Source organism: Macaca thibetana, chromosome 2 (assembly GCF_024542745.1).
Source record: "Macaca thibetana thibetana isolate TM-01 chromosome 2, ASM2454274v1, whole genome shotgun sequence".
NCBI lineage: Eukaryota > Metazoa > Chordata > Mammalia > Primates > Cercopithecidae > Macaca > Macaca thibetana.
In genome coordinates, this window is record NC_065579.1 from 99,662,076 (window position 1) to 99,682,585 (window position 20,510).

Below are 20,510 nucleotides of genomic sequence, written 5' to 3' on the forward strand. Positions count from 1 at the left end.
TTTCTTTATCTTAGAATACTTGATTTCCCCTTAGTTTCTGAAGGATATTTTCATGGGATATAGAATTTTGGGTTAACAGTTCTTTTCTTTTAGTACTTGAAAAATGTGCCACTTCTTTCTGGCCTCTGGTTTTTGATAAATCTGCTGTCTTTGAATTTTCTTCCTGTACGTATTGCATTATTTCTCTCTGGCTGCTTTCAATATTTGTTTCTTTGTCTTTAATTTTCAGAAGTTTGATTATGATGTGTTTTAGAGTAGATTTCTTTGAGTTAATCTTGATTGGTGTTTGCTTAGCTTCTTGCATCTGTATGTTTATGTTGTTGCCAAATTTGAGAGAATTCCAGCAATTATTTTTTTGAATAGTTTTTCAACTCTACTCTTTTTATCCTTGCCTTAGGAGACTCTGATGACATGTATGTCAGATCTTTTGTTATAGTTCCACGTGTCCCTAAGCTCTATTCATTTTTTTTTTCCAGTCTGTTTTCTCTCTGCTGTTCATTCAGATTAGGCACATTCAGTTGTTTGGTCTTCAAGTTCACTGATTCCTCTGTCTCCTCCATTCATCTGGTAAGCCCATCTACTGAGCTTTTATTTGTGTTACTTTATTTATTAGTTCTGAAATGTTCATTTGGTGGTTCTTTATAACTTTCTTTGCTGGGACTTTCTATTTTCTAATTTGATTCAAGTGTGTTCATAATTGCTTGTTGAAGCATTTTTATGCTGTCTGCATAAAATCCTTGTCAGATAGTTTTGACATTTGGGTCATGATGGTGTTGGTGTACGTCAATAATCTTTTCTCATTCAGTTTGAAATCTTCCTGGTTTTAGGTATGGCTAATGATTTTCTATCGAAACCAAGATATTTGGGGATTCTTTTAAGACTGAATTTTATTTAAACCTTATATTTTAGCAGGCCTCCTCTGATACTGCTATGGCAGGTGAAAGGGGCCACTCTCTCTTTACTTCCAGGTGGATATGGAAGTCCAGGATCTCCACATGTTCATCACTTATACTTGGGGGAAGAGAGGGTCTCCTTGTTACTGCTGGGCAAGGATAGAAGTACAAGCTCCCCACTAGCCTTCCACCAGCATCACCCTGACTGTGAGTGGAAAAGCCACTTGTTACTGTGCCTGTGGGTACAGCTGCCCAAGCTATAATTGTTCTATTTTTCTGGAAGAAAAATAACATTAATTTTATCTGCAGCATCCTTGAAAATGTTAGGATCAACAGGACAGAATCATCTGAAAGATGCTTTTGTGATGCCAGTTCTCTAGGTTTCCTGAATAATATAAAGGCTATTACATACAGACATGGATCCCCACAGGGACTCCACTGACATGATGGAGAGCACTGAGCTGTGTGGAATTCCTGCCTCTCCATTCCACCTCCTCTGACACTGTCTTATCAGGGAGAGGGAGGTGTACTGCATTCCTGCTAGTTAGGGGTAGAAGTCCACACTTCTGTGGGCTCCACTGATACCACCAAGAGGGGGATGGGTTGTTCACTAATGCCCAATAGAGCTAGAAGTCCTAGCTTTTCCCTCAGCTTCTTGTGACACCACCCTGGGAACGCGATTGCAGTGCCTTATTATTGCCCCTTAAGGGTATAAGTCTAGGCTCTTTGCTAAGCCTTTGCTGGTGGAACTGCAGTTTTTTTCTGTGGTATTGACTGAAGTAGAATGGTTATTGGCTAAAAGTTTTCTGTCTTGGCTAGGTTAACCTTTCCTGGTACTTTATCTAGATAGAGCAGTTTAAGTCTTTCTTTTCTTATTTTTTCCCCTCCCTCCCTCCCTCCCTTCCTTTTCTGTTTTCCTTTCTTTCTCTCCTCTCTCTTCTTTCTTTTTCTTTCCTCTGTACTCATTGGCATTTCTGGGTTACTGGCTTTGTTAGCTCCAATTCTGGGACTTACTGGGCATTTAAAAAGTCAACAGGACTTACCATTGTCATTCCTTAGGTCCTCACGTCCCTAACCTGCCTTCTCTTCTTCACCGTTTAGAGTCTTATGTTTCATACATATATACATTCCAGAGTTTTTAGTTGCATTTAGAGAGAATCGGGAAAAGTACATTTACTCCATCTTCCCAGAAGTAGAAGATCACCATGTGTAGTTTCAAAAATCCCTCACCTCTGGTGAAATTCTGATCAGTGCTTCCCCAACCCTTCTCTTAAAAATCACTGGACTATCAAAATGATTTTCTATGAGTTTTCTAAGTTTAGAGTTTTATTTCTTGTCTGTGTCACATATGAAATATTTCAGGTCATGGCATATTTCTACTCCTCATTGTTTATGGAATTTGCAGGCAGCAAAATGGCTCATTTTGGGCACTGCTGTCACTGTTTGCATCCGTGGAATTGATGATTGATATTTCCTCTTTCTCTGGATCCATGCCTGTGTCTAACAAATAGCCCTTATATTATTCAGGGAACCTAGAGAACTGGCATCACAAAAACATCTTCCAGATGATTCTGTTGTGTTGATTCTGAAATTTTCAAGGATGTTGTAGATAAGATTAATGTTCTTTCTTTCCAAAAAAAAAAAAAGGGAACATTTGTAGTTTGGGCAGCTTTATGGCATGTGCCCAACTAGGCTAATAACAAATTGCAACTCAAACCAATTAATCTCATCTGTAGTTTAATGGAGGGTTTTCTCTTCCCAACTGTCTAGTTAGAAAAGCTGTTTGTATTGTTAGTATGCCTTGATAAAATTCTTGTAAGCTGGCAAAGAGCAATTACCAAGAAATTAAGAGAATTGTTGCCTCTTGTCTGATTATGGATTATTTGTAGAATCTTGTGTAGTTTGTAACAGGGGACAGCTTTCAGGTTACCATAAAAATGATAGTGCTCAAAAAATATTGGCCAAGAAAATAGAAAACAAAGGGGAGCTTACTGATCAAGCTGTTTTCGGTTAAAAAAGAGTGTGAGATGTCTTTAAAACTGCAAAGACCATGATTTCCTTGCCATCAACACTCATTCTCTAAGTTGGCTTCAAGAGCACTTAATTAGAACATGAACATGAACCTGTCAGATGACTTAAGAATTTAACTTTTAGCCCTAGATTTGAAAAACAAGACCCTTAAGAATAAAATGCATGCCCTATAAAAAGTGTCTAGCATTTGTCATTTCCAATTTTCATTAAATGCTCATTTTCAGCTTCAAGTTAGTCTTAAGATAAAGGAACATATTGCATAAAAATGAGTTCTTAGACAAACATTAGGCTCAAGATTAATTAATTACCCTGATATTAACACCTGTTCCCTCAATTCTGCAAACAAGAGAACAGGAAAGATAAAGGAGGTTAGAGACAGAACCTTGGCAAAGATGGAATTTGACAGATGGTTGAAGGAAAAGGAATTTAGGAGAAGAGGCTGAGAGGAAGCAGTCAGTGAGGCTGAGGAAGCCTGGGCAGTAAGAGTCATGAGGAATCACAGTTCAGGAAGGAGGAAGACGTGGCTATGTGGTCTAGCAGAGAGCTGCTGACTGGGCCTATAGATGACAAGAAATCATTTGTAGTGGTACAAGTACTAGGTCACTTATGCTTGGATTCTAATTTTGCCTCTGAGTGTCTGTGTGACCTTAAACAAGTTACTTTGCATCTCAATTCTCTGATCAGTAAAATGGCGACTTACTCATTCAACAACATTTATTAAGCATCCTTTGTATCAGGCACTCTCCTAAGTACTTGGAATACATCAGTGGGGAGAAAAAGACAAAACCCTTTCTTTCACAGGGAGACCTTAGCATTTACAGTTTCAGGAGGGGATGAAGACAGACAATAAACATAATAAATAAGAAAATAATATAGTGTATCAGCAGGCTATAAGTGGTATGGAAAGAAAAAAAGGTAGAGTAGGGTAAGGGGAGAGAGCAGGAGGGCTAGGGATAAACTGCAATTTGAAATTCAGAGGTCAAGCCCACTTTTGGTAATAACTACCTCCTGGGATTGTAATGAGAAGGACGTGAGAGGCCCCTCAACTGCCAACGCTGTACCCAGTACTTTGTCAGCCCCTGGTAAGCATTAGCTGTTACTGTTACTGTTGTCATTCCTAAAAGAATATTCACCATGCGGTTCCTTTATCTAGGAGTACTCCAGTTCACTCATGTTGCTTGGTTACTGGCACCTCCTTAGAGTATACGTGTTTAAGCCAGTCCAGTCATAGCTGGGTTGCACTTACCATGGTGCCATGTTACTGCTTGACGCCCCTCTGAATCCAGAGACCTGGGTACTAGTTTTGCTTCTGCCACCCCGGAGCTGGGCAGCTTTGGGTGAGTTTTCTTGTGTATAAAGCAGCGCTCACCATGCCTGCCTCTCAGACCATTCCCGCAGTGGTCTGAGAGGCAGGGATGGTGAGCGCTGCTTTATATATGAGAATGTATAAAGATGAGAGGATGGGCTGGGCACAGTGGTGCATGCCTGTGATCCCAGCACTTTGGGAGGCTGAGGCAGGCAGATCACTTGAGGTCAGGAGTTTGAGACCAGCCTGGCCAACATGGAGAAACCCTGTCTCTACTAAATACCAAAAAAAAAAAGAAAAAATTTAGCTGGGCATGGTTGTGGGCTCTTGTAATACCAGCTACTCAGGAGGCTAAGACACGAGAATCACTTGAACGTGGGAGGGGGAGGTTGCAGTAAGCTGAGATCGCACCACTGCACTCCAGCCTGGGTGACAGAGTGAGGCACTGTCTCAAAAAACAAAAACAGAAACAAAAAAAATAGAACGATGAGAAGATGGAGGAAAGAGCAATTTGGGAGGCCTAGAGCTGGATCCCAACGTGTCCTATCATTTGTAAATTGCTGAGGGATTTGTTAGATACAGGAAGGGCTAATTCAGACTCAAAGTCAGGGCTGTACTGAGTGTCTGAGCTTCATTCTCTGTCCCTCTCCTGCATGAGGACCATTTAGGAGCATCTAAGTGAGAAACTAGCCCTGTTCCCCACTTCCTCCTCCATTGAAGCCCTGTTGGGAGTTGTGGGAGGGGAAGGCCATTCTCATTAGGTTTTCCACAGCTTCCTCTTCAAGAATCATTTCTCTTCTAGCAAGAGAAATGAGCTGTCAGAAACTTTGGCTTTTTTTTTTTTTTTTTTGGTGATGGAGTCTCACTCTGTTACCCAGGCTGGGGTGCAGTGGTGTGATCTTGGCTCACTGCAACCTCTGCCTCCTGGGTTCAAGCAACTCCCTGCCTCAGCCTCCTGGTAGCTGGGATTACAAGTGCCTGCCACCATGCCCGGCTAATTTTTGTTTTAGTAGAGACAGGGTTTCACCGTGTTGGCCAGGCTGGTCTCGAACTCCTGACTTCATGATCCACCAGCCTCAGCCTCCCGAAGTGCTGGGATTACAGGTGTGAGCCACCACCCCCAGCCAACTGGCATTTTTATTTTTTATTTATTTATTTATTTAAATTATACTTTATGTTCTAGGGTACATGTGCACAACGTGCAGGTTTGTTTCATACGTATACATGTGCCATGTTGGTGTGCTGCACCCATTAACTTGTCATTTACATTAGGTATATCTCTTAATGCTATCCCTCCCAGCTCCCCGCTCCCCAAAATAGGCCCTGGTGTGTGATGTTCCCCTTCCTGTGTCCAAGTGATCTCATTGTTCATTCCCACCTGTGAGTGAGAACATGCGGTGTTTGGTTTTCTGTTCTTGTGATAGTTTGCTGAGAATGATGGTTTCCAGCTGCATCCATGTCCCTACAAAGGACATGAACTCATCCTTTTTTATGGCTGCATAGTATTCCGTGGTGTATATGTGCCACATTTTCTTAATCCAGTCTGTCATTGATGGACATTTGGGTTGGTTCCAAGTCTTTGCTATTGTGAATAGTGCCACAATAAACATACGTGTGCATGTGTCTTTATAGCAGCATGATTTATAATCCTTTGGGTATATACCCAATAATGGGATGGCTGGGTCAAATGGTATTTCTAGTTCTATATCCTTGAGGAATCAGCACACTGTTTTCCATAGTGGTTGAACTAGTTTACAGTCTCACCAACAGTGTAAAAGTGTTCCTATTTCTCCACATCCTCTCCAGCTCCTGTTGTTTCCTGACTTTTTAATGCTTGCCATTCTAACTGGTGTGAGATGGTATCTCATTGTGGTTTTGATTTGCATTTCTCTGATGGCTAGTGATGATGGGCATTTTTTCATGTGTCTGTTGGCTGCATAAATGTCTTCTTTTGAGAAGTGTCTGTTCATATCCTTTGCCCACTTTTTGATGGAGTTGTTTGTTTTTTTTCTTGTACATTTTTTTGAGTTCTTTGTAGGTTCTGGATATTAGCCCTTTGTTAGATGAGTAGATTGCAAAAATTTTCTCCCATTCTGTAGGTTCCAACTGGCATTTTTAAACAGCTGGTCATTGAGCACAGCTGCCTAATGAAGTTTATGTATCTGTTGCCATGAAGGTGGGTTGAAAGTTGTTATTTTTTACTGTTTTTGTTTTTTGTTTTTTTTAAGTTTGTTTTGTGCAAACACAGGATTGAATGTAAGGACTAAAGAGAATCTGTGTTGGGGTGGGGCTGAGGCATGCAGGGAGGATTTGAATCAAGAGCAGGCTTATGAGAGATCCCCCTTAGCACAGTCATCGGAATACCCTGATAGAAATTTCATACTAACCAAATCATGCTCTTAGCTCCTATTGAAGTCTGTTTCATTAGGTTCTGTGAAGACATAAAGGCAGGACAGGACCCTGCCTTTCACACAGTATCTGGGAAAGAGATGTATTTGGGAGGAACTTCTTTGCAGTGGTTTTCAACCCTGGCCCCATGTTAAATTTCTAGAGGTGGGGCCTAGGCATTCGTAACTTTTAAAGTTCAATTCCAAGGTGTAACCAAGTTTGAGAACCAGTGCTTAGTACAGAGGACTCAGCGGAGAGTGGCCATCAGTGTTCTGATTCTGGCAGATTTTTCTCATGAGCCTCTCTCTTCCCTCTTCCAACACAGCAGATGTACAGAGCTGTGAACTGGAACCTTGAACCATCATCAGTGAGAATCATCTGATGTAGCCTGGATTGTTATTTTCTCTTTTAAGCTGCACAATAGGAATGCCAAGGCTAGTTTCTCTGCCTTTGAGCTGTATTATGCTTTTAGAACCCCTCCCGTTTAGAATTAAAGGACCTGGGAATGCATAAAAGACAAAGCCATCACTAAACATATGTTTCCTTTTGATCTGTTGCAAATGACAAAGTGCACAATAGAAAAGATCGTTTGTTTAAAAAGCATGTGAACAGCTCTCCCGTTTCCAAGACTCATTGTTTTGAAGGCAGGAGGCTCACAGTGAGACTTGGGGAGGTGAAGTGATGCCTTGTTGCTGGAAACTGTGATGTGCAGTGGCCGCTCACCTTTCTGATGTGCTTACAGGGCCGCCGGATGATTGACTTGATAAACATGTTGCCTCAGGTTTTTTGTTTTGTTTTGTTTTGTTAAATTCCTGGTAGCTAACCTAAATATCATGAGGTTGTGATGCCAATGAAATACGTGATGGCTTTGAATGAGCTGTTCTGAAATCTAGGGCCAATCACTGCCAAAGATGCAAGTGGACCGAGAAACCAAGACTAAATCCTGCCCAAGCAGCAGTGTGGGGGTGGAGGCAACCTAGCAGGCCCTCCCGGCCAGAGCTCACTGGGAGCAGCCTAGTGTGGATTTCTCCATCTGGTCATGTGTTTTGGTCTTTCCCTAATAAACACCATCTCTTTTTAGTCGAAAAGCCAGTATTTGTTAAGGAGTACAGCACTGTTTTTTACCCCAGTTCTTTCCTCTCCCTTGTGCCTTACCCCAGTAGGCTGATGGCTCTATCAGCCCACCTCTGAGTGGTATAGTAATGAAGCTAGCCTCACTCACCCCTGCCATCACATGCTCTTTTTGTTTTTAGACAGAGTCTTGCTGCGTTGCCCAGGCTGGAGTGCAGTGGCACAATCTTGGCTCACTGCAACCTCTATCTCCAGGTTCAAGCGATTCTTCTGCCTCAGCCGTCCAAGTAGCTGGGATTACCGGCACATGCCACCATGCCTGGCTACTTTTTGTATTTCTAGTAGAGACAGGGTTTCACCATGTTGATAGGCTGGTCTCTAACTTCTGACCTTAGGCAATCCGCCCCCCTTGGCCTCCCAAAGTGCTGGGATTACAGGCGTGAGCCGTCGCACCCGGCCCATCACACGCTCTGAGTAAAGCCAAGGGATACAGTACTTGTTGATTTTTCTTGCAAGCCCAGCCTAATGCTTTGCACACATTGTTGCCTTTTAACCTCACAGCAACCCTCTTAGATGTGTTTCATTGCTTCTGTTTTCTAATAGGGAAATGTGGCGTGGCCACAAACTAGTGATGCGAGGACTTAGACCCAAGTCAGATGACTTCAGGGTCTTTCCTGAGATCATGCTCTCCCAGGCTCTTTTCCTAGAGCAAGGAGTGTGAGCCTGAGGAGACTTCAGTGGGGTACATGGAAGGTGGCCAAGTGCTGTGATTCTTCCTTTACAGACCAAGTGTTATTTTATAGCAGGAATAGTATAGGCCTCCGTGGCTCAACCTTCTTGGACTTTATCATTGATGAATCGCTATGTCTCAGGAGCTGCTGGCCAGACTGGCTTAGTTGTTAATTTGTGCAGTCATTGAGGTATGGGCGGCAGGTCTCAAAAGATGGTATTTTGAGCCTCACTTGTGTTCTCAGAGAACTCAGGTTGTGTGTTGGGCTCTGTGGTTGCTTGTGAATGTGCAAAATATTTTTAATGCCAGAAACCAGGTATTATAGAATGTAGAAATGCAGCTTAGAGGAACAATTCTAGTTGGAATCCCAGACTCGTAAATTTGGTCTCTTGGCAGCTAGATTGCACTTTCTAGAGCTCAGGAAGATATAAAAGTTGACACTTTTATGTAGATTTATGTGGAGTGTGGCTGAATTGCCAGTGCTTTTGTAGCTATAACTTTGAATTGCCTGACTTTTGTATTAAAAACAATGGTGCATTAACGTAGGCGTTGGCTTATTGGAAAAACGGCGGAAGGAAACGCCTTTAACTTGTTATTTGACTTCTTTGGTGGTCTCCCTAAGGACTCTTACCAGTTGGTGCTATCCCACAGCTTGTGGGCAGATGTGAGCAACAGGAAGCCCTACCCCACAGACTCTGGGTTCCCCCTTGGAGTTGCAGGCAGGGTTCCATCTGGAATTTGGGTGCTGTGGGGCAGATTCTCATGGATGATCTTTAAACATTTATTTGTTCAACAACTATTTTATGGGAAGGGATAAACTCATGTATCAAGAAAAACTGTATGCATCTCTAACTTCAAAATAGGAAATTTATTACACAAATTTATTATGTAGATTTTCCAAGTCAGACAACTACTTGGAGGCATATTAAATGATTTAAAATTTAGATAGTAAAATCAACCACTTATTACCAGTGAATAGCATTATGCATGCATAATAGAGTTTCAGAATTTTATCTGCCTGCAACCCCAGACTTGACATGTCCCTTCCTCTGGTTGGTCTCCGAGTTGGTAGAAGGCTTGGTGGTCGCATCATGCAGCATTCCTGTGTGCACTGCAAGTCATGCTCAGCAGAGATGGGGCTACCCCCGATGGAGAAGGGAAACTCACTTAACCGCCCCCATGTTTCCACTTTCGCCCATTGATGTTTAACAAGTTATCAGTATGTATAGAATGGCCACCAGAGAGCTGTTTGATTGATGCTTCTTTAATCAGTCTGTGATTATAACTCAGACTGAAGAAATCTGAATTCGTGGATCGGGGTTCCTCCACCTTGGTGCTGTTGATTGATATTTGGGACGGGGTGATTATTTTGTTCTGGGGACTGTCTTGTTCACTACAGGTTTTTAAAGCAGCATCCTTGGCCTCTATCCACTAGATGCCAGTAGCACACACACAACATACACACCTGAGTTGTGACAAACAAAAATGTCTCCAGTCAGTGCCAGATGGTCTCTGGGTAATAAAATTTTCCCAGTTGAGCTCTCTTGCTTTACAGAAGGGAAGAAAGGACTATTAACATCACCTCTGTGGGTGTTGAGACCCCAAGAAGACCCTTGTCTACAGAACTGGGTTTTGAATAGGCACTTCCCAGTGAAAATATGAAAATAGACTCTTGATTTCTAGCCAGTTGATTAAAATAAAAGCTTTTCAGCAGTTTAATTTCAGAAAGATGGCTTTGATTATTTTGATTGAGATAAAGCATTAGAAGACTCAAAATAGCTGTTTTTGTTTTGCTTTGTTTTAATGAGCAAATCAGGGAAGGTTCCAGAGGGCTCTATGACTTTCAGGAGATGTATTTCTAAGTGATGTCTGTTCCCAACCGTATTTATGATCCGTGTGAGACTGAGCTCCTGGTGAGCCTTGCGAGTGTCTGTTCTGGCATTTCTTCATGGAGTGGACATTACTGAGGGTCAGTCGGTGGCTGGGCCCTGTGTGCAGCAGATGGGAATAAAAGGGACAGGAGCACAGTGTCTTCCTCAGGGCACACCCAGCCTCCTCTGGGCAGGTGAGTCACGCACTTCAGTACGATGGAACTTTTGAGTGCTGTGTATATGCCTGGAAATGAAACCGCCAGTGATTGGAATAATGGTCCTGGAGCAGTGGTTTTCAAGCTGTACTCTTTTAGCAGTTGAGGTTGCTTTTTCTTCAAATGACATGTGCAGAAATGTAACATAAATAAATAGATCAGACCCATATTGGAAGCCAGGGTGAAAGCAGGGGCCTGTAATTCCCCACCCCTCCCTTTACCTCGGAGCTGACACTTCCAAAGAGAATGCCCTTTCGTTACAGGTTTGACTGAAAGTAGGCTAACGCTTGGTTGGATGAAGATCATTGTTTTTCCTGACTAGATCATCCTCTTTTTTCTACTTTAGGTAAAAGCGATTTTCAGAACCATCAACCTAAATGAAGATAACAATGCTGTTTTATGGCTGTGTAATTTTTGCTGTCACTCTGTGGAAGCAGATTCACGGGCTTAGAGAAAAAAACACATACTTGTATATTTTATATATGTGTGTATATATAAAATATGTTGTATATATATTACATATATAATATATAATGTGTTACATATTTACTAAAAGAATTTTGATATGAACAACTCAAATAATAGAAAAATAGAGAAAATAAAATATTGAACCTCTATCCCTTAGATTTAACAATTCTCATTATTTTCTCAAAATTATTTCACACACTTCTCTAAACCTCTAGTGGGTAAAGATTTTTTAAAAATAAAAAGATATATCCACAATGACCAAGTCTTGGGGATATTTTTTCTATACTACCTCCACCCCTTACCCACATCCCCTATCCCAGTTCATCTTGGGGACCACAATGTAATAATTTGAATTTTGTTGTGAAACCTACATGAAGGAATCAAACTTGATTCAATGTGCAATAGTTCGTATCTCTACTTTATTCTTCCTTCAACAACAATTTTGGGTGCCTCAATGTGCCGGGACCTGAGCATACAACAATGAGCCAATGAAATAGACCAAATGTAGCTCCTGCCCTGGGTTTCGTTAACAATGGAAGTTTTTAAGTTGCTTGTCTAGAAAACTGAGGAGAACAAGTTCTGTGCCATGCTAGCTGGAGGGGTAGCTGGGGAGGAAAAGATGATGGATAAGGATGAATTTGGAGGTTTGGGGAAGCAAGCCCATTGGCAGAGTGCCGGTTAGGTTCTTGAGTTGATGAAGATCTTTGTGCATGACGCCCCTGTAGACATCTGTGAAGCTGGAAGCCAGAGCAGGCTGCATCGTATGTGTGCCTCAGAAATTATGGCTCTTGTGTTGTGGAAGCTGGCCTAGGCAGACAGCTAAAATGTGAGCAAAGCCTCTGACTGGCTGGTGGTTCACTAGTTGCCTTGAAGTGGGAAGGTAGAGCCAATAGTCAGAGTTGAGTTATTTTCCCTTTAAAAGAATTGTTTTCTAATAGTTATTACTCTGCTACTTTTATAAAACAGCACAAAGAAGGACTCAGGAATCTTACATAAGAAAAACAGCCCACTGGGAGCACAGATGTTTACCTGACACCTTGCTTAGTTCCTACCACATGCCCAAAGTCCGCGTTTGAAGCTGTCTCATTTATTCACCTTAAGGAAGACTGAGTTGTTTGCACTTTTGGTAAAAGTATGCCTTCTATCAAAAGTTTATTACAAGGCATGGTGGCACACACCTGTAGTCTCCGCTACTGGGGAGGCTGAGGAGGGAGGGTCGTTTGAGCTCAGGATTTTGAGACTACAGTGAGGCATGATCACACCACTGCACTTCAGCCTTGGCGACAGAGCAAGACTTCTGTCTCTTAAAAATAAAGTCTGTTACAAACGGAATCATCTGAAACATTTAAAGAGCACTAGAAAAGAAACGTGACAGTGTAGAGGTTTTGTGTTTATTTGACTTTATCAACCAGAAATTGTGTTTTTCAGAATTCTATAACAAATGTGTTTTTAGGACAGAAAGTACATTTGGGGAACCTTTGATTTAGACTTGGAAATATAAACCAAGTGGTTTCTTACTAAGTTTAATGTTTTTAATTGTTCTTCCTAAGTAGACAACAGCCCGATTCACATAATGGAATAAGTGGAATATATGGAGTCTAAAGGAGCCACAAAGCCCCAGTTATGTGTGGAAACACAAGATATATTTTCAAATGAGGATCATACTGAGGCAGGCAAATATTCCTCTTGAATTTTGTGATTGCTTTCAAAATGAACTACGTTTGTGAATAAGCATCAGGGCCCCCGTGTATGTTTGTGTGACAAAAATATTAATACCCAATTTTGTACAACGTAATTCACTTGTTAGTGCCATAGATGAGTGGGCAGGAGGTGTGCAAAAGACTTGACATTGAGTTTCTCATTGAACATGCCCTCAGAAAGGTGTAGGTGGCATTTCAATAACATATCTTTCCAGAATAAATTGCAGCTCTCCTTACTTTACAATTGGTGAAAATATTTTGAGCTGATAAATATTTTTGTGATTTCATTACTTTTCAAAATTCAGTTGCAAGACTGATGCATGCATGGCAGCGGGGATGTTTATAATGGCCTGTACATTATTTTTCTTCTTTGTTGGCAGGAAATAACTACGTGCTTGCCAGATTACTACAAGTGGACTCAGTATCTCTTTGTTAAACTGTATGAGGCTGGGCTGGCCTATCAAAAGGAGGTAAGTTAAAATTAGCTGCACTTTTAAAATTTAGTGAATATCTTTAGGACACGTCATTGTTAAATAAGAAGCAAGTAAACCCTGTTTGCACAGTAGCAGTTAAATGAACGCTACCTCAAGTTCATAAATTCAGTCACAGCAGACCCAGAAAGTGACTACTTCCTAGTTCAGTTTAGTGTCATCAAGACAGGGTCTGGGCTTCTTTCACCCTTGAATTCTTACCACATAACCTGCTCTCTGGTTCCTGTAATGAGATCAAGGAGAGGGTGTAAGAAGAAAGAATACAGCTTCTCAAATCCTAGCTTAGCTCCCTCTCCCAGCTGTGTGACCAGCTGGGTAACTTAACCTCTAGGAAACATGGTTTTGTATCTGCTGAATGGGAGTGGGCACATTTTCCTTGTGGGGTACTATGGTTTGGATGTCCCCTCCAAAACTCATGTTGAAATTTAATTGCCATCGTGATGGGTTTAAGAAGAGGAACCTTTAAGAAGTCAGTGGGTCATGAGAGCCCTGTCCTAATAAATGGATTAGTGTTATTATTGTGGGAATGAGCTCCCAATAAAAGGATGAGTTCAGCCAAATTCTCTGTGTGTGTGTGTCATACACTTACTTGCTGTTCTACTTACTGCCATGGGATAATGCAGCACAGAGGCCCTTGCAGATGTTGGCACCATGCTCTTGGACTTCCTGACCTCCAGAATCAGCCAAATAAACTTCTATTAATAAATTATCCAGTCTGTGTTATTCTGTTACAGTAGCAGAAAATGGATGAAGACACAGGGTTCTTGGAAAGATTAAAGGTAATAGTTAAAGAACAGCGATCACAGTGGTCTCCTGAGAAATGGAAGTGTTTGTTATGGTGGGAGCTCAATAATGGTAGATAAGACTTCGAATGGTAGGAGATGAGCCAAGGGCATCATAGTGTGACATAGAACTGTCCAGGATGATAGCCACTAGCCACATGTGAATTTAAGTTTAAAATAATTAAAATTAAATAGTGTTTAAAAAGTCAGAGCTGGGCACAGTGGCTCACATCTATAATCCCAGAACTTTGGGAGATTCACACAGGAGGATTGCTGGAGGCCAGGAGTTCAAGACCAGCCTGGGCAACACAGTGAGACCCTGTCTCTACAAAAAGTAGGAAAAAATTAGTCCCAGTTACTCAAGTATCAAGACGGTGAGAGAAGAGGATCCTTTGAGCCCATCAGCCTACTGGGGTAAGGCAAAAGGGAGAGGAAAGAACTGAGGTAAAAAATAGTGTTCTATTCTTTAACAAATATTGGCTTTTTGACTAAAAAGAGATGGTGTTTATGAGAGAAAGACCAAAACACATGACCAGATGGAGAAATCCACACTAGGCTGCTCCCAGTCAGCTCTGGCTGGGAGGGCCTGCTAGGTTGCCTCCACCCCCACACTGCTGCTTGGGCAGGATTTAGTCTTGGTTTTTTTCCAGGTAGCTCTCTGTCTTAGTTGGTTTGTGCTGCTACAATAGAATACTTGAGACTGGGTAATTTATAAACAACAGAAATGTATTTCCTCATAGTTCTGGAGGCTGGGAAGTCCAATATCAAGGTGCCGGCCTCTGGCAAAGGCCTTCTTGCTGCATCATCCTACAGTGGAAGGTGAGAGGGCAAGAGAGAGTGAGAGTGAGGGAGGGAGCAAGGGGGAGCCGAACTCACTGGTTTTTTTTGTTTTTTTGTTTTTGTGGTTTTTTTTTTATTTGAGACAGAGTCTTGCTGTTGTTGCCCAGGCTGGAGTGCAATGGTGTGATCTCGGCTTACTGTAACCTCTGCCTCCCAGGTTCAAGCAATTCTCCTGCCGCAGCCTCCTGAGTAGCTGGGATTACAGGCATGCACCACCACGCCCAGCTAATTTTTGTATTTTTAGTAGAGACAGGGTTTCTCCATGTTGGTCAGACTAGTCTCGAACTCCCAACCTCAGGTGATCTGCCCGCCTCGGCCTCCCAAAGTGCTGAGATTACAGGCGTGAGCCACCATGCCCAGCTGAACTCACTTTTATAACAAGCCCACTCTTGATAACTAACCTACACTCGTGATAGCAACATCAATTTATTCATGAGAGCAGAGGCCTTATGACCTAATCACCTCTGAAATGTCCCACCTCTTAACACTGTTGCATTAGGGATTAAGTTTCCAACACATGAACTTTGGGGGACACATTCAGACCACAGCAATCTCCTTTTATTGGATAGCTATTTTCAAATTGGCCTTGAAACAGAAAACATTGCTATTAGCCTTCTATTTCTGTGGTTTATTTCAAAATACAAATTTTTGGAATAAACTTTGTAAAGTTAACCGACTTTAGAAATATACTTTGTAAAGCATATTTAACCAAAATAACTCAGGTAAATGAGCATTTAGGAATGGTATTTGAGCAGAGCATTACTAAACATAGCTGGAGTGTTTAAGTCTTTTGTTCTTAACAAGCACTGTCCACCAAATGTTCAGTTCTGTTGCAAAAAGAATCTGCTGTTGCTTTCACAAAACAAAGTATTTTCAGCTGCAAATATGAACATAAAGACCTCTACTTGGTAGAACATTAATTTCACCTTTTGAAAAACATTTTCTTAAAACTCTTTTTTAAAAAGTTCTATTCTGTCGATGTAGTTTTAGAGGGTTTTGTTGTTGTGGGTTTTTTTTTTTTTTTTATTAATACATCATAGTTGTACATATTTTACATGTGATATTTGATACATGTATACAATGTGTCATGATCAAATCAGGGTAATTGGGATATCCATCACCTCAAACATTTATCTTTTCTTTGTGTTGGAAATAATTAGATTTCTTCTAAATATTTTGAAACATACAATAAATTATTTTTAACTATAATTTCCCTACTATATTATCAAATGCTAGAACTTATTCCTTTTATCTAACCGTGTTTTTGTACCCATTAACCACTGTCTTTTTATCCCCCCTCTCTCCCCTTCCTTTCCTAGTCCCTGGCCGCCACTATTCTACACTCTACCTCCATGAGATCCACTTTTTTAAGCTCTCACATATAAGTGAGAACATTTGATATTTGTCTTTCTGTGCCTGACTTATGTCACATGGTAACCTCCAGTTCCATTCATGTTAATGTAAATGAGAGGATTTTATTCTTTTTTATGGATGAATAATATTCCATAGTGTGTATATACCACATTTTTAAAATCCATTAATCCACTGATGGACACTTGGGTTGATTGGATATCTTGTCTATTGTGAATAGTGCCACAATAAGCACAGGAGTGCAGGTATCTCTTCGATAATACTGATTTCAGTTCCTTTGGATATATACCCAGCAGTGGGATTGCTGAATCATATGTTAGTTTTATTTTTAATTTTACGAGGAACCTCCTTACTGTTTTTCATACAGTGTATGAGGGTTCCCCTTTCTCCATATCCTCACCAACATCCATTACTCCGTCTTTTAATAGAAGCCATTTTAACTGAGTGAAATTATGTTTCATTGTGGTTTTGATTTGCACTTCCCTGATGATTAATGATGTTAAACTTTTTTTTTTTTTTCATATACTTTTTAGCCATTTGTATGTCTTCTTTTGAGAAATGTCTATACAGGTCTTTTGCCCACTTGCTAATTGGAGTGTTTGGATTTTTGTTTTTTGCTATTGAGTTGTTTGGATTCTTTATATATTCTGGTTATTAATCCCTCGTCAGATGAATAATTTGCAAATGTTTTTCCCCTTCTGTAGGCTATCTCTTCATTTTGTTTATTGTTTCCTTTGCTATGCAGAAGCTTTTTTGCTTGATGTAATCCCATTTGTCTATTTTTGCTTTTACTGCTTGTGCTTTTGTGGTCTTACCCCAAAAAAATATTCGCCCAATCCAATGTCCTGTAGCATTTCCCTAATGTTTTGTTCTAGTAGTTTCATAGTTTTTGGTCTTACATTTAAGTCTTTAATCTATTTTGAGTTTATTTTTTTATGTGGTAAAAAATGGGGATTTAGTTTCATTCCTCTGTATATGGATATCCAGTTTTCCCAGCAACATTTATTAAAGAGACTGTCTTTTCCCCAGTGTATGTTCTTAGAACCTTTGTCAAAAATGAGTTGACTGTATAAGTGCATGGATTTATATCGGAGTTCTCTGTTTCATTTCATTGGTCTATGTGTCTCCTTTTATGCCAGTACCATGCAGTTTGGGTTACTATAGTTTTTTAGTATAATTTGAAATCAGGTAGTGTGATGCTTTCAGCTTTGTTCTGTTTTTGCTCAGGATTGCTTTGGCTATTCAGGGACTTTTGTGGTTCCATACAGATTTTAGGGTTGTTTTTCTATTTCTGTAAAGAATGTCATTGGTATTTTGATAGGGATTGCATTGAATCTGTGCATCACTTTGTGTAGTATGTGCATTTTAACAATATTAATTCTTCCAGTTCATGAACATAGTATATTTTTCCACTTTTTGTGTGTCCTTTTCAATTTCTATCATCAATGTTTTATAGTTTTCCTTAGAGATATTTCACCTAGCTTAAATTTATTCCTAGGTATTTTATTTGTAATTCTTATAAATAGGATTACTTGCTTGATTTCTTTTTCAGATTGATCATTGTTCACATATAGAAATGCTGCTGATTTCTGTGTGTTGATTTTGTATCCTGCAACTTTACTAAATTTATTTATCGAGTCTAAGTTTTTTGGTTAGAATCTTTAGGTTTTTCTAAATATAAAATCATGTTGTCTACAAACAAGAATAATTTGACTTCTTCCTTTCGAGTTTAGTTGCCCTTTATTTCTTTCTCTTGCCTCCTTGCCCTGGCTAGGACTTCCAGTACTATGTTGAATAAAAGTGTTGAAAGTGGTAATCCTTGTCTTATTCCAGATCTTAGTGGAAAGGCTTTCAATTTTTTCCCATTCAGTGTGATATTAGCTATAGGCTTGTCATATATGGCCTTTATTGTGTTGAGGTATGTTCCTACTATACCTGATTTGTTGAGGTGTTTTATTTTTATTTTTATCACGAAGTATGTTGAATTTTATTGAATGCTTTTTTAGCATCTACGGAAATTATGTGTTTTGGTCCTTGGTTTTGTCATATGACATGACATTTGTTTATTTGTGTATGTTGAACCATCCTTGCATCCCTGAGATGAATCCCTGTTGATCACGGTGAATGATCTTTTTAATGTGTTGTTGAATTCTGTTTACTACTATTTTGTTGAGGATTTTTGCATCTCTATTTATTAGGGATATTGGCCTATAGCTTTCTTTTTTGTTATGTCTTTGTCTGGTTTAGATATCAGGGTAATGCTGGCTTTATAGAATGAGTCTGGAAGAATTACCTCTTTCTAGAAGAGTTTGAGAAGAATGGGTATTAGTTAGAATTCAGCAGTGAATCCATCAGGTCCTGGTCTTTTCTTTGATGGAAGACTTTATATTACTGCTGTGAACTCATTACTTGTTCTATTCAGGTTTTTGATTACTTCATGGTTCGATCTTGGTAGGTTGTGTGTGTGTCAGGAATTTATCCATTTCTTCTAGGTTTTCCCATTTGTTGATGTATAGTTGTTCATGATAGTCTCTAATGATCCTTTGTATTTCTGTGGTAAAAGTTGTAATGTTTCTTTTTCTGTCTGATTTTATTTATTTGGCTCTTTTTTTCCTAGTCTAGGTAAAAATTTGTTGATTTTGTGACTTTTCAAAAACCAAATTTTTTATTTTGTTGGTCTTTTTTTTTTCAGTCTCAATTTCACTTACTTCTACTCTGATCTTTATTATTTCGTTCCTTCTACTAATTTTGGGTTTGGTTTGTTCTTGCTTTTCTAGTTCCTTGTGCATTTTTTGTCTGGAGTTGCTTATCTGGAGTCCTGTTGATCTCTCTTCAAAGTTCTTTTTCCTGTATGGTACTCGTTGATTATCAGTCTTGTGCTGGTCTTTAGCCTTGGATGGTGGATAAAGTTATTAGAAAGAATAATGGTTTATTATGCTTGGACATTCTAGGGAATGATAGAGAGTCCCCTAATTTATGAGTCTGTCTTTAGCTGTCTACATGAATTTAATAGCAGCTAGTGATGGTGCTAATTTACCCACTAGGTAAAGCTAAGTTTGCAGTGTGGCCTTGGCTTCAGGAAGCATACTGAAAGAATTGCTACATACTGGCACCTCTTCCACTATGCCTCCTTGTGGCTTTGGAATGTAGTGACAGTAACAAACGGTAGCTTTGTGGGCTCCCCCTGGACTTAGTCCAAATTCAGGCCCATTCTGGATGGAATGGAGCAAGATTGATTTTGAGTGCTACTTTATAAGACCTATGTGATGTTCCTTAGTTAAGCATGCTTTGTCAAGAAGGAAGCTAATAGACCTTGAAAAAAATCAGTACCCTAAAATATATATTTTACTAGCCTTCTGGAACCTGAAGCTGACAGTATATTCAGAAAAGGTATTTGATAGTATTAAAAAAAAAAAAGAAAGAAAGAAAGAATAGAAAAGAAAGAAAAGAAAAGCAGAGCTTGAGGAGAGAGGTGGGGAAAACAATGGAGAGTAGACAAGGGCCTGAGGAGTGATATGCTGGCCAAGAGACAAAAGCATGCTGATGGTGGGTGTGATCTAGAAGGGACAGGCACCTGTGTGAAGGGCGAGGCAGGGAGGCAAGGCAAGGAGGATCTGAGGGAAGAGGAGAAATGGTAAAAATGAGATAAGAGGCGTGAGGGTTTGAAACAGTAGGGCTGGCTGGGGCAGCAAGCCCCACAGCTGCTGTGTCACAGATAGGAAAGCTGATAAACACAAAATTAGGAGAATACTGCCCACATAATCCCCAAGGGAGCCCAAAGTCACCTACAACTCCAAGAGTGTAATGGCAAAGAAGAGTAGAGAGAAGAGACAAAAATCCCTGCTCTGACTAATCACTGTGCAGATTTGACCCTTTATGAACATGGCTCCTTTGTGTTTGTAATTGTGTTATGAGGTGCATTTCTAAATTGCTTCCTAAAAGCTTCCCACAAATCACTCAAGCAAAAAATATTAGTCCTAATGTTTAACCCTTTAATAAGCAGGGAAATTACCTTCTTTGGAATGTCCAATTCTGTGATATTCCCAGATAACTATTGCGAGGGAAGCAGTGGGTAAAATCTACCCAGAGCTCAGTGTGTTTGCAAGTGTTTTAATGATTTCAGTGTTAATTTAAGGTTCATTTCAATACAGGCTTGACTTTATTTTACAAATAAGGCTAGTTAACTACAAAGGAACATGGAATTGGCTTCAGTAGGTGATAGATAACATAAATGCCAACCAGGGAAATGAATAGAGTCAGTGAAGTTGCCCAGAAATTATATCCTATTCATAAGGCTGTGCTTGCTTAAAAATCAGCATGTTCATCCAAGTAAATGTTCAAAATGTGGAAATC

At 40.1% G+C, this 20,510-nt stretch overlaps 2 protein-coding genes across 3 annotated transcripts in view; one reads left to right on the top strand and one right to left on the bottom strand.

Annotated features, from left to right (window-relative positions):
• The window catches only part of KIAA1143 (KIAA1143 ortholog), a 940,736-nt gene that overhangs the window by 697,671 nt on the left and 222,555 nt on the right, over positions 1–20,510 (bottom strand). The window lies entirely within an intron of this gene.
• Positions 1–20,510, top strand: part of LARS2 (leucyl-tRNA synthetase 2, mitochondrial) — a 162,097-nt gene that overhangs the window by 46,071 nt on the left and 95,516 nt on the right. For both annotated transcript variants that reach the window (XM_050780506.1, XM_050780507.1), the window contains one exon: positions 13,054–13,143. In XM_050780506.1, the coding sequence (XP_050636463.1) occupies positions 13,054–13,143 (90 nt within the window). The remainder of the gene's footprint in view (positions 1–13,053; positions 13,144–20,510) is intronic.